General features: G+C 54.1%; 1 protein-coding gene and 1 long non-coding RNA gene across 2 annotated transcripts; one reads left to right on the top strand and one right to left on the bottom strand.

Moving 5' to 3' along the window:
- Positions 1–2,764: 2,764 nt before the first annotated feature.
- Positions 2,765–3,571, bottom strand: LOC116541074. Its single transcript, XR_004264709.1, has 2 exons — positions 3,252–3,571; positions 2,765–2,840 (listed from the first exon to the last, which is right to left on the bottom strand). It is a non-coding gene; the product is annotated as an uncharacterized LOC116541074 (long non-coding RNA).
- An 883-nt stretch (positions 3,572–4,454) lies between these two features.
- Positions 4,455–8,993, top strand: S100A1 (S100 calcium binding protein A1). The gene is made up of 3 exons (XM_032264945.1): positions 4,455–4,577; positions 6,582–6,735; positions 8,659–8,993. The coding sequence occupies exons 2-3, from the start codon at positions 6,595–6,597 to the stop codon at positions 8,800–8,802; spliced, it is 285 nt and encodes a 94-aa protein (XP_032120836.1). The 5' UTR covers positions 4,455–4,577; positions 6,582–6,594; the 3' UTR covers positions 8,803–8,993.
- The last annotated feature ends 1,371 nt before the right edge of the window (positions 8,994–10,364 follow it).

Below are 10,364 nucleotides of genomic sequence, written 5' to 3'. Positions count from 1 at the left end.
ATCATCTGAGGTCAGGAGTTCAAAACCAGCCTGGCCAACACAGTGAAACCCCATCTCTACTAAAAATATAAAAATTAGCTGGGCTTGGTGGCAGTCACCTGCAATCCCAGCTACTCATGAGGCTGAGGCAGGAGAACCGCTTGAACCTGGGAGGTGGAGGTTGCAATGAGCCAAGACTGCGCCATTGCACTCCAGCGTAGGTGACAAAATGAGATTCCGTCTCAAAAAAAAGAAAAAACTTAGCCTGGCAGCATGGCATGTGCCTGTGGACCCAGCTACTTGCGACGCTGGGGCAAGAGGATTGCCTGAGACCAGAAGGTCAAGGATGCAGTGAGCTGTGATTGCACCCTAGCCTGGGCAACAGAGTGAGACACCCTGTCTCAAAAAAAAAGTCTGAGAAGTCAGAAATTGCAGGGATTTTACGTGTGAAAGACCATGAGTTTCAGAGACTCATCGTGTTCAAGGAGTCCATATTCACACACTTTAATGTAACTGTGGATTTTCAGAAAGGATGAAAAAGAAACTGTCGACCAGGCATGGTGGCTCATGCCTGTAATCCCTGCACTTTGAGAGGGCGAGACAGGAGGATCACCTGAGGTTGGGAGTTTGAGACCATCCTCACCAACATGGAGAAACTCCGTCTCTACTAAAATTATAAAATTAGCCGGGTGTGGTGGTGCATGCCTGTAATCCCAGCTACTCAGGAGGTTGAGGCAGGAGAATTGCTTGGACCCAGGAGGCGAAGGTTGCGGTGAGCCAAGATTGCACCATTGCACTCCAGCCTGGGCAACAAGAGCAAAACTCTGACTCAAATAAAAAAAAAAGAAGCCAGTCATGGTGGCTCATGCCTGTAATCCTAGCACTTCACCTAGAGGCTGAGGTAGGCAGATTGCCTGAGCTCAGGAGTTCGAGACCAGTTTGGGCAACACGCTGAAACCCCGTCTCTACTAAAATACAAAAAATTAGCCAGGCGTGGTGGCGCGCACCTGTAGTCCCAGCTACTCAGGAGGCTGAGGTAGGAGAACTGCTTGAACCCGGGAGGTGGAGGTCGCAGTGAGCCGAGATCGCGCCACTGCACTCCAGCCTGGGCAACAGAGCGAGACTCCGTCTAAAAAAAAAAAAAAAAGAAAAGAAACTGCCAACAGCCTGGAAAATGACCAGGCCTCTTCCAACCCAGAGTGGATAAAATTTAAGTGCTGACTCCGGCCTGTAAGTGGCAGAGAAGGAATGACCCTGTCAGACACCCTATTGAGGGGATGCCCATAGCAGGTGGGGAGTCCTCACAGATGCATCCTATAGACCCCTACACTGAGGTCTATGACTCCATCAATTTGGCTATATTTTCTTTCTTTCTTTTTTTTCTAATATGGAACGCTTCACAAATTTGTGTGTCATCCTTGCACAGGGGCCATATATGTGAAGTGAGAAATGTGGACTGTGTTTTCTCTTGGCCTCCTTCTAGCTGTGATGGTCTGTGAATCTCCTGGAAGCCAGCTCTGGGTCCAGTCCTGTCTTGGGGAAATTAAACCAGAAAGGCACAGAGTATACACGAGAACCCAACAGCATCATCTGATACAAGCACATACTCCCACTGACACACAGTATCTTTGCTTATCTAATTACATGCACGCACCCGCAAACACACACACATACACACCAGGCAAGAAAACCCACAACCAGGTCAGACACAGTGGCTCGTGCCTGTAATCCCAGCACTTTGGGAGGCCGAGGCAGGTGGATCATTTGAGGTCAGGAGTTTGAGACCAGCCTGGCCAACATGGTAAAAACCTGTCTCTACTAAGAATACAAAAATTGGGTGTGGTGGCACACACCTGTAATCCCAGCTACTCAGGAAGCTGAGGCAGGAGAATCGCTTGAGCCCCAGAGGCAGAGATTGCAGGGAGCCAAGATCGCACCACTGCACTTCTGCCTGGGCGACAGAGTGAGACTGTCTCAAAAAAAAAAAAGAAAACCTGCAACCATTTACACATGCAACCACCCACACCCTTTCTTGTGGTCACATCATCGTACTCAGCACTATCACCTGCTCAACACAGTGTCCCATAATCATGGTCTCACAAAATCTCAGTCCCAGACCTCTGCCTACCTTGAGCAGATGGGGCAACTGCTGGGTAACCAGCTCCTTAAACTCAGCGGTGTTGAGGCTGCCCTTCTGGCCCTCCTGCTTCGCAAAGGTGAAGAAGGTGGTGACCACGGTCTCAATGGCCAGCTCCAGCTCTGTCAGTGGTTCTGCTGCCATTAGGACCCTAAGGCCGAAGCTGATGTCCTCAGGGGCTGGCTGACCTTTGTCAGGGCTGTGGAACAGAGAAGGAGCAGAGGGGGAGAGTCAGGGAGGCCTAGATGCGGGAATGGTTCAGAAGGCCACTGCCTTGGTGTTACCACCTCAGGTCTCAGCCTGGAGGGGGCATTATGGGGAAAGTGGGAGAGAACAGGGGTTGAGCTTGAAGCAGCAGATCAGGCAACAGCATCTCAGTTTAGGTGGGGGCAGGAGGTTCGGTAGAAACCCCCTTTTCTGTGGGTCTCACAGTCTGGGGTCCTTTTTAGGTGTCTGCGGCTTAGGGACCCCTCTGTGGTGATCCCTTGGTCTGGAGACCCCCCTTACCTGAGAGGTTTTCAGTCTGAGCGTCCTTCTTGGAGTCCTTTGAGTCTGTTGGCTCCTCTGTGGGGCGTCTGTCTCAAGAGTCCCTTCTTGTCTCACCCAAACAACCGTCATGTGGTTGTTTGTCTCCAAAACTTGTTTATGTTGGGCCCTGGTCTCCTGAGCCCGCATCCACCCACACACACTCAGCGCTGCTCTTCCCAGCAGAGAAGCACAGGGTCTGGCAAACGTCCCGCTGCGGTCAGAGCTGGCATTTTCTCTGCCCTGCTCCACCCTCACCTCTCCTCAGGGGCAGCAGGGCAGAGTGCTGAGCCCAGGACCCCACAGGTCCTCACCGCTCCTGTCTCCCGGGGACAAGGGTCCTGGAATGGGGCGCCTCTGACTCCCTGCCCCAGGACGGGTTTAGTACAGGCACTTACAGCCCCCGGGGTGCAGTGGGTGGAGCAGGAGGGAGGCACTCTCATTTCCGTCCACCCGTCCACCCCGCCACGCACTCCTGCACGCACTGTTGTTCGATCACCCGAAGCTGCTTCCTGAATTCCTGCCTGAGCTGGCCCTGGGGGAGGGACCTGGGAGCCCAGGAATTAAAAATGATCTCCAGGCTCCCTCCAGGGTCCCTCAAGAGACTCACCGGGCAAAGAGATGGGGTGCAGCGAGCTGGAGCCTCAGGGCTGAGGTTTATAAGCAGCGGGGGAAAGAGGAGAGAGCAGCTTCCAAGCCCGGAGGTGTCAAATTTCCGTGGTGGATCCTGAAGAGCAGAGACCGCCCAATCACGCCTCTCGTCCTGAACCCTCAGGCCTGGACCTGGGCTCCCTGCCAGCCACACGAGCGCCCCCACTTGGTCAGGGAGAGGAGCTGCCTGGACAAATGTTCAGCAGGGGTCCCAGAGTCCTACTCCTCTCAATATTCGGGGCTGCTGCCACCACACCCCACATCTAATAGGGAGTATGTATGCTGAGCGGCGGAAGGGGGAGGCAACCAATTGAGGGACCTCAACATTTGGAGGCCCAATCTGAGATACACATGTTGGCCCCTTAAAATGAGACCCCACAGACGGGGCGCAGTGGCTCACGCCTGTAACCCCAGCACTTTATGAGGCCGAGGCGGGCATATCATCTGAAGTCAGGAGTTCCGGACCAGCCTGACCAACATGATGAAACCCTTTCTCTACTAAAAATACAAAAATTAGCTGGGTGTGGTGGTGCACGCCTGTAATGTCAGCTACTCAGGAGGTTGAGGCAGGAGAACCACTGGAACCCAGGAGGCAGAGGTTGCAGCGAGCCTAGATTGCGCCATTGCACTCCAGCCTGTGTGACAGAGTAAGGCTCAGTCTCAAAAAAAAAAAAAAAAAAAAAATGAGACCCACAAAGGATGCTACAGACCAAGATCCCTCAGAGAACCCCAGGCTGAGGCCCCACCCACAGAGAGGGATCCAAGTTGAGACCTCCATTGAAGAGTCTGGGATTGAAATCCCTCTGTGCGGTCTCAGGCTCCCAAGACTAAGTTACTCATTGAGGGTCCTCTCAGTGAGGTTGCATGGAGGAGCCGCAGACTAAGAGCCCCTCAGCAGAATTCCGCCCTTCCCCAGCTCATCCAGCACAGCCAGCCACAGGTGCTGCAGGGCCCAGCTTGGGATGAGATGTCCAGTTCCTTCCCAGGATCTCCTTCCCACCTCTTCCCCTGCACCATCCACTGCTGCCCAGGGAGAAAGGAACGGGCCAGGCAAGGCTGGAAAGAGACAAGGGCCGCCTGTTCCAGCCCAGGAGACAGAGGGCGCCTCTGTCAGCTCCTGGCCCCTTGCCCCACAGGGTGTCCGCCTATGAAGGGGTGGAGTCGGTGGGGGGGTCAGCGGGGGAGGGACGGCCGAAGACAGGTCTCCACACACAGCTCCAACAGCCACATTTGCAGCCTCGGCCGTCTGTCCAGAACCTGCTCCCACCTCAGGCCCAGGCCGACCGTGAGTACCCTGCCCCACTGGGCTGGTCCCTGGCCTGCCAGCTTTGGGGAGAGGGGTCTTCAGAAGGGCTCTGAAGAGCTGGGGACCATAGCGCTGTGGAGCACTGAGGATCTGGCAGGAGTCAGTCAGGGTGAGGGCAGTTTGGGATTTGGGGGAGACAGAGTCTGGAAGGTGGTAAGGAGAGGCAAATGAACCAAAGGTCAGAGAGAGAGCTGGCAGCTCAACAAAGGAGGAAGCCAGTGGGGAACCCACCCTGAGCTTCCTGGCCACCTGGCCCTCCCCAGGGAGCCCTCAAGTCCCTGCCAAGCCCCCTTCTGTCTCCCAGGTGTTGGGGAGGGCCCCCGCACTCCCCTACCTCGCCTCCTGTGGGGTGAGAAGAGAGCAGATACAACAGCTGTTTCTGCGCCCACCCCTCTGCCCTCTGCCAGCCTTAGTGTCTGCCACCCCCACCCTGCCTTGCCAAGAGCTCAGGTCCCTGAGGAGTCTGGGGGTGGCAGGGCGAGCCACCCATGATACGGGGAAGGGGGGATGTAGGGTGCTGTGCCCCTTCCCACACTGCCTCCGCAGGACCTCCCCTTTCTCCTCCTCCCCTTTTTGGCCCAGAGGTCTTGACTCCCCTTTCCCCCAATTCTTTCCTCTTTGTTTTCCCATCTGCCCTGCCCCCAAGTCCTCTCAGAACTGGCCCCACATAAAATCCCAGGCTGCTCTAGGGCTCCACGTGACCTCCAGCTGCCCCTCTGGCATGCAGCGGGTAATCAAGCCTCCAGCATCCCTCCCTCGAGCACCCTTTATCCCCTCATCAGCTATGGCTTGGGTTCCATCTCCCTCATGTCTCTGTGACAACCACTTCTCAGGTCCGGAGCTCAGATGACACTCACAAGGGCCCCATTGAAAAACTGGGATGTCATTCGATCAGGGCCCATTGTCTAGCCCCCTAGGCCTGGGGAAGGATGGGGACATCTGATCCCAGACATCTGAGCTGCCCCCATGGGGCTGTGGGGGGCCAGACTGTCCCAGGGCCAAGGGAAAGAGGCCCCCTGGTTTGGCAGTCTCCTCTCTCAACAGACCCCTCCTTTCTTCTACTCTCTCCTGGCCCCTTGAACTCAAAGCACCGCATGCTCTCAGCCCTTTATCTCCCCCATCACATACCAGCCCCACTCCCCCTGCTCTCAGTGTCCCTGAATCAACCAGGAGTGGGCAATCACAGGGACAATGCCTGCAGGTCTCCTCTCCCCATCCCTGGGAACCCTGGCTCCAGGGAAAAGGCTCAGACAGAACTCTCTCCCATCCTGCCACCCACTAGATGAAAAGGATAGTTTTGCAGAGGTTATGGGAGCATACCTCAGAGAAGTCAAAATGACATGTTCAGGAGATAACAGAGTTGAAGGACCAAAAGGGGCCCCCAGCTGCTAAAAGGAAGCTCAGAGTCAGTGAGACCTCCCTCCCCCAGAAGCCTTAGGCCACCCACTGGGGCTGTCACCCCCTCTACCAGGCTGACGGGGGGTATCAGACTGACTCCTTTGTTAGGGGTGGGCAGCAGAGGCAAGGCTGTAGTGGACACCCCAGCCCACCACCCTCAACAGCAGGGCTTAGCTATGCTAGGCAGGCAAGGTCCAAGGTAAAAATAGAGCCAGAGAAAGCATGGCCCAGTCCTGTGACCACCCCTTCCTGCCCCACCCTCCTCAATCCCTGCCTGGGCAGCCACCGCAGGCATCTACCGCAAGCCTCTGGAGCCAGCCCAGCTCCAACTGCTCTCTCCATGCCCCAACCCTGTTTCCCTCTGGCTGGGGTACAGACTGAGGGACAGGGAGAACAGGTCTGCATTTAGGTCTGCTGGGGTTTCCCTCACATTGTAAAATCTCAGGGAAAGATCAATTGCAGGAGGGCTGTAATCCCGCAGGTATTTGAGCTGTCACCCAGGGCCAGGCCTGAGGGCTCCCCTCACCTAGACCCCAGGTACCTGAGGCCTGGTCCTCAGCTCATTTCCATGATGGGGTTGGGTAGGTGCACTGCCGCAATGGGCTCTGAGCTGGAGACGGCGATGGAGACCCTCATCAACGTGTTCCACGCCCACTCGGGCAAAGAGGGGGACAAGTACAAGCTGAGCAAGAAAGAGCTGAAAGAGCTGCTGCAGACGGAGCTCTCTGGCTTCCTGGATGTGAGCAGAGTGCTGGAGTGGGTGAGGGGCTGGGGGAATGGGGTGGGCACCCCCTGCTATCTCCTCACCTCACTACCAGCTCAGCCCAACCTCGTTCTTTCCTTTCCCAGGCTTCTCTCCTGGCTTTTTCCAGGCTCCCCTGCCCTGGTTTCTTGCTCACCTGTTATGTGTTAGGCCCTGCATAGATTCGTCAATAATAAGACTCATAGTATGGCCAGGTGGGGTGGCTCACACCTGTAAACCCAGCACTTTGGGAGGCCGAGGCGGGTGGATCGCCTGAGGTCAGGAGTTCTAGACTAGCCTGGCCAACATGGTGAAACCCCATCTCTACTGAAAATACAAAAATAAGCTGGGTGTGGTGGTGAGTGCCTGTAATTCCAGCTACTCAGTAGGCTGAAGTAAGAGAATCACTTGAACCAGGGAGGCAGAGGTTGCAGTGAGTCAAGATCGTGCCATTGCACTCCAGTCTGGGTGACAGAGCAAGACTCCATCTCAGAAAAAAAAAAAAGCAAGACTCACAGTCTAGAAGGGAAAGATTGACACTTAAAAGTAAACCATGAGGGCCAGGCGCAGTGGCTCACACCTGTAATCCCAGCACTGTGGGAGGCGGCGGAGGGGGGTGGATCATCTGAAGTGAGGTGTCCAACACCAGCGTGGCCAATGTGGAAAACCCCTGTCTCAAAAAAAAAAAAGTTTTTAGGAGGAGGTAACTGAATGAACAAAAACATGGGAGAAAGAAGAATGTGGAGCATTTCCAGTAGTTTCATTTGACTGGCATGAAGGATGCTGAAAAGTAGGCTGTAGGCTGGGCGCGATGGCTCACGCCTGTAATCCCAGCACCTTGGGAGGCAGAGGCAGGTGGATCACGAGGTCAGGAGTTCAAGACCAGCCTGATTAACATGGTGAAACCCTGTCTCTACTAAAAATACAAAAATTAGCTGGACATAGCACACACCTGTAATCCCAGCTACTCAGAAGGCTGAGGCAGGAGAATCGCTTGAACCCGGGAGGCGGAGGTTGCAGTGAGCCGAATCATGCCATGGCACTCTAGTCTGGGTGACAGAGCAAGACGCCGTCTCAAAAAAAAAAAAAAAAAAAAAGTAGGTTGCAATGGCTAACCGAGGCCACAAAGTAAAGAAGCCTCAGGATATGGTAGAAAGTGTACCCGATTTGAAGTTTTATTAGACCAGGTTCAAATTCCCGCCCTGCTAGTTTCTAGCTGTGGGACTTTGGGCATATTTATTTAACCACCAACCACCAATTTGTTTCTTCTCTAGAATGGAAATAATGAAACATACCTCATGTTATTTATATTATAATTAAATTAGACAGTGCTTGTAAAGCTCCTAGTGTAGTGCTTGCTGTATTGTAGGCCCTCAATATATGGTAATTAGTATCATTATTATTCATTCTGCCAGGTGAAAGAGCTTAGGCTGTATGTAGGCAATGGGAGCCTCAAGAGTTTTGAGGCATGCCGGGCGTGGTGGCTCAAACCTGTAATCCCAGTACTTTGGGAGGCTGAGGCGGGTGGATCACGAGGTCAAGAGATCGAGACCATCCTGGTCAAAATGGTGAAACCCCGTCTCTACTAAAAATACAAAATATCAGCTGGGCATGGTGGCACGTGCCTGTAATCTCAGCTGCTCAGGAGGCTGAGGCAGGAGAATTGCCTGAGCCCAGGAGGCAGAGGTTGCGGTGAGCCGAGATCGTGCCATTGCACTCCAGCCTGGGTAACAAGAGCGAAACTCTGTCCCAAAAAAAAAAAAAAAAAAAAAAAGGAGTTTTGAGGAGGCCAAGAAGAGTTCCATAATTCAGTACAGTTCCTCTCCCTCATCTCTGCCCCCTTCTCAACCACCCCCTTGCCTCTGACTCAGTGCTGTACACCTCCCTACACACCTCCCTCTCCCTCTCCTCCCACCACAGGCCCAGAAGGATGTGGATGCTGTGGACAAGGTGATGAAGGAGCTAGACGAGAATGGAGACGGGGAGGTGGACTTCCAGGAGTACGTGGTGCTTGTGGCTGCTCTCACAGTGGCCTGTAACAACTTCTTCTGGGAGAACAGTTGAGCAGCCACGCTCGGCAGCGCCCTTCCTCTCCACCCTGCCAGACCTGCCTCTTCCCCGTTTCCACCTCACCCCTCTATCCCTCTCCATAATCCCACCCCTGCCCCCCCGCCCCACACACACACCAAGGGCGCAAGAGTAGCGGTCCAAGCCTCCAACTCATCTTTCATTAAAGGCTTTTCTCTCGCCAGCCATCCGATGTCTGTCTCCTCTGGGACCTGGAAGTGGGTGGAGAAGTGAAGACTGTTCACTCCCAACTCCCCTTATGTGGGGAAGTGTCTTATTTAGAAAGAGGTCGAGGTGCATTCTATCTTCCTATTTGAGGAATGCTCACGGTCCAGGAAAGTGGGGCTTCAAGGTTCCAGTCGGAAGTCGAGGAGACATCAGCTTCTCAGCTATAAAACCAGAGGAAGGGTGCGGTGGCTCACCCCTGTAATCCCAGCACATTGGGAAGCCGAGGCGGGCAGATCATGAGGTCAGGAGTTCGAGACCAGCCCGGCCAACATGGCAAAACCCTATCTCTACTAAAAATACAAAAACATTAGCCGGGTGTGATGACATGAGCCTGTAATCCCAGCTACCTGGGAGACTGAGGCAGGAGAATTTCTGGAAACCAGGAGGCAGAGGCTGCAGTGAGCCGAGATGCACCACTTCACTCCAGCCTGGGCAACAGAGCCAGACGCCCTCTCAAAAAAAAAAAAAAAGAAAGAGGCCGGGGGCAGTGGCTCACGCCTGTAATCCCAGCACTTCAGGAGGCAGAGGTGGGCAGATGTGAGGTCAACAGATCAAAACCATCCTGGCTAACACGGTGAAACCCCATCTTCACTAAAAATACAAAAATTAGCTGGGCATGGCGGCGCGTGCCTGTAGTCCCAGCTACTCAGGAGGCTGAGGCAAGAAAATTGCTTGAACCCAGGAGGCAGAGGTTGCCGTGAGCCGAAATCTCGCCATTACACTCCAGCCTGGGCGACAGAGTGAGACTCTGTCAAAAAAAAGAAAGACCAAAGAAAGAAATCCAGGAAAAAAAGAGGGAAGGAGGGAGGGAGAAAAGAAGAAGGAAGGAAGGAAGGAAGGAGGGAGGGAGGGAGGGAGGGAGGAAGGAAGGAAGGAAGGAAGGAAGGAAGGAAGGAAGGAAGGAAGGAAGGAAGAGAAAGAAAGGAGACTCTATATGGGGTGTACCTCTGTTGCCCAGGCGGCTGGAGTGCAGTGGCGCAATCTTCCTTCACTGCAGCCTCCGCCTTCCGGGTTCAAGCGATTCTCCTGCCTCAGCCTGCCAGGTAGTTGAGATTGCAGGAGCACGCCACCACGCCCGGCTAATGTTTTTATATTTTTAGTAGAGATGGGGGTCTCGCCATATTGGTCAGTCTGGTCTCGATTTCCTGACCTCGTGATCCGCCTGCCTCGGCCTCCCAAAGTGCTGGGATTACAGGCGTGAGCCACCGCGCCCAGCCGAAAGAATCTCCTTTCAACCAACGAACATTTACTTAAGTGGTACTATGTGTAAACATTGTGTAGGAACGCAGGATCCAGGACTAAGCAAAATAACCACTTTTCTTATCTTCACG

This window comes from Sapajus apella, unplaced genomic scaffold (genome assembly GCF_009761245.1).
Source record: "Sapajus apella isolate SASKATOON/1434 unplaced genomic scaffold, GSC_monkey_1.0 scaffold148, whole genome shotgun sequence".
Classification (NCBI taxonomy): domain Eukaryota; kingdom Metazoa; phylum Chordata; class Mammalia; order Primates; family Cebidae; genus Sapajus; species Sapajus apella.
This window is presented reverse-complemented; position numbering and strand designations above follow the sequence as displayed.

Bases quoted from the DNA above. Each gene is read 5' to 3' on its own strand.
- S100A1 (XM_032264945.1), top strand. From the start codon at position 6,595: ATGGGCTCTGAGCTGGAGACGGCGATGGAGACCCTCATCAACGTGTTC. The intron at 6,736-8,658 runs GTGAGCAGAGTG...CTCCCACCACAG, and splicing joins AGCTCTCTGGCTTCCTGGAT to GCCCAGAAGGATGTGGATGC.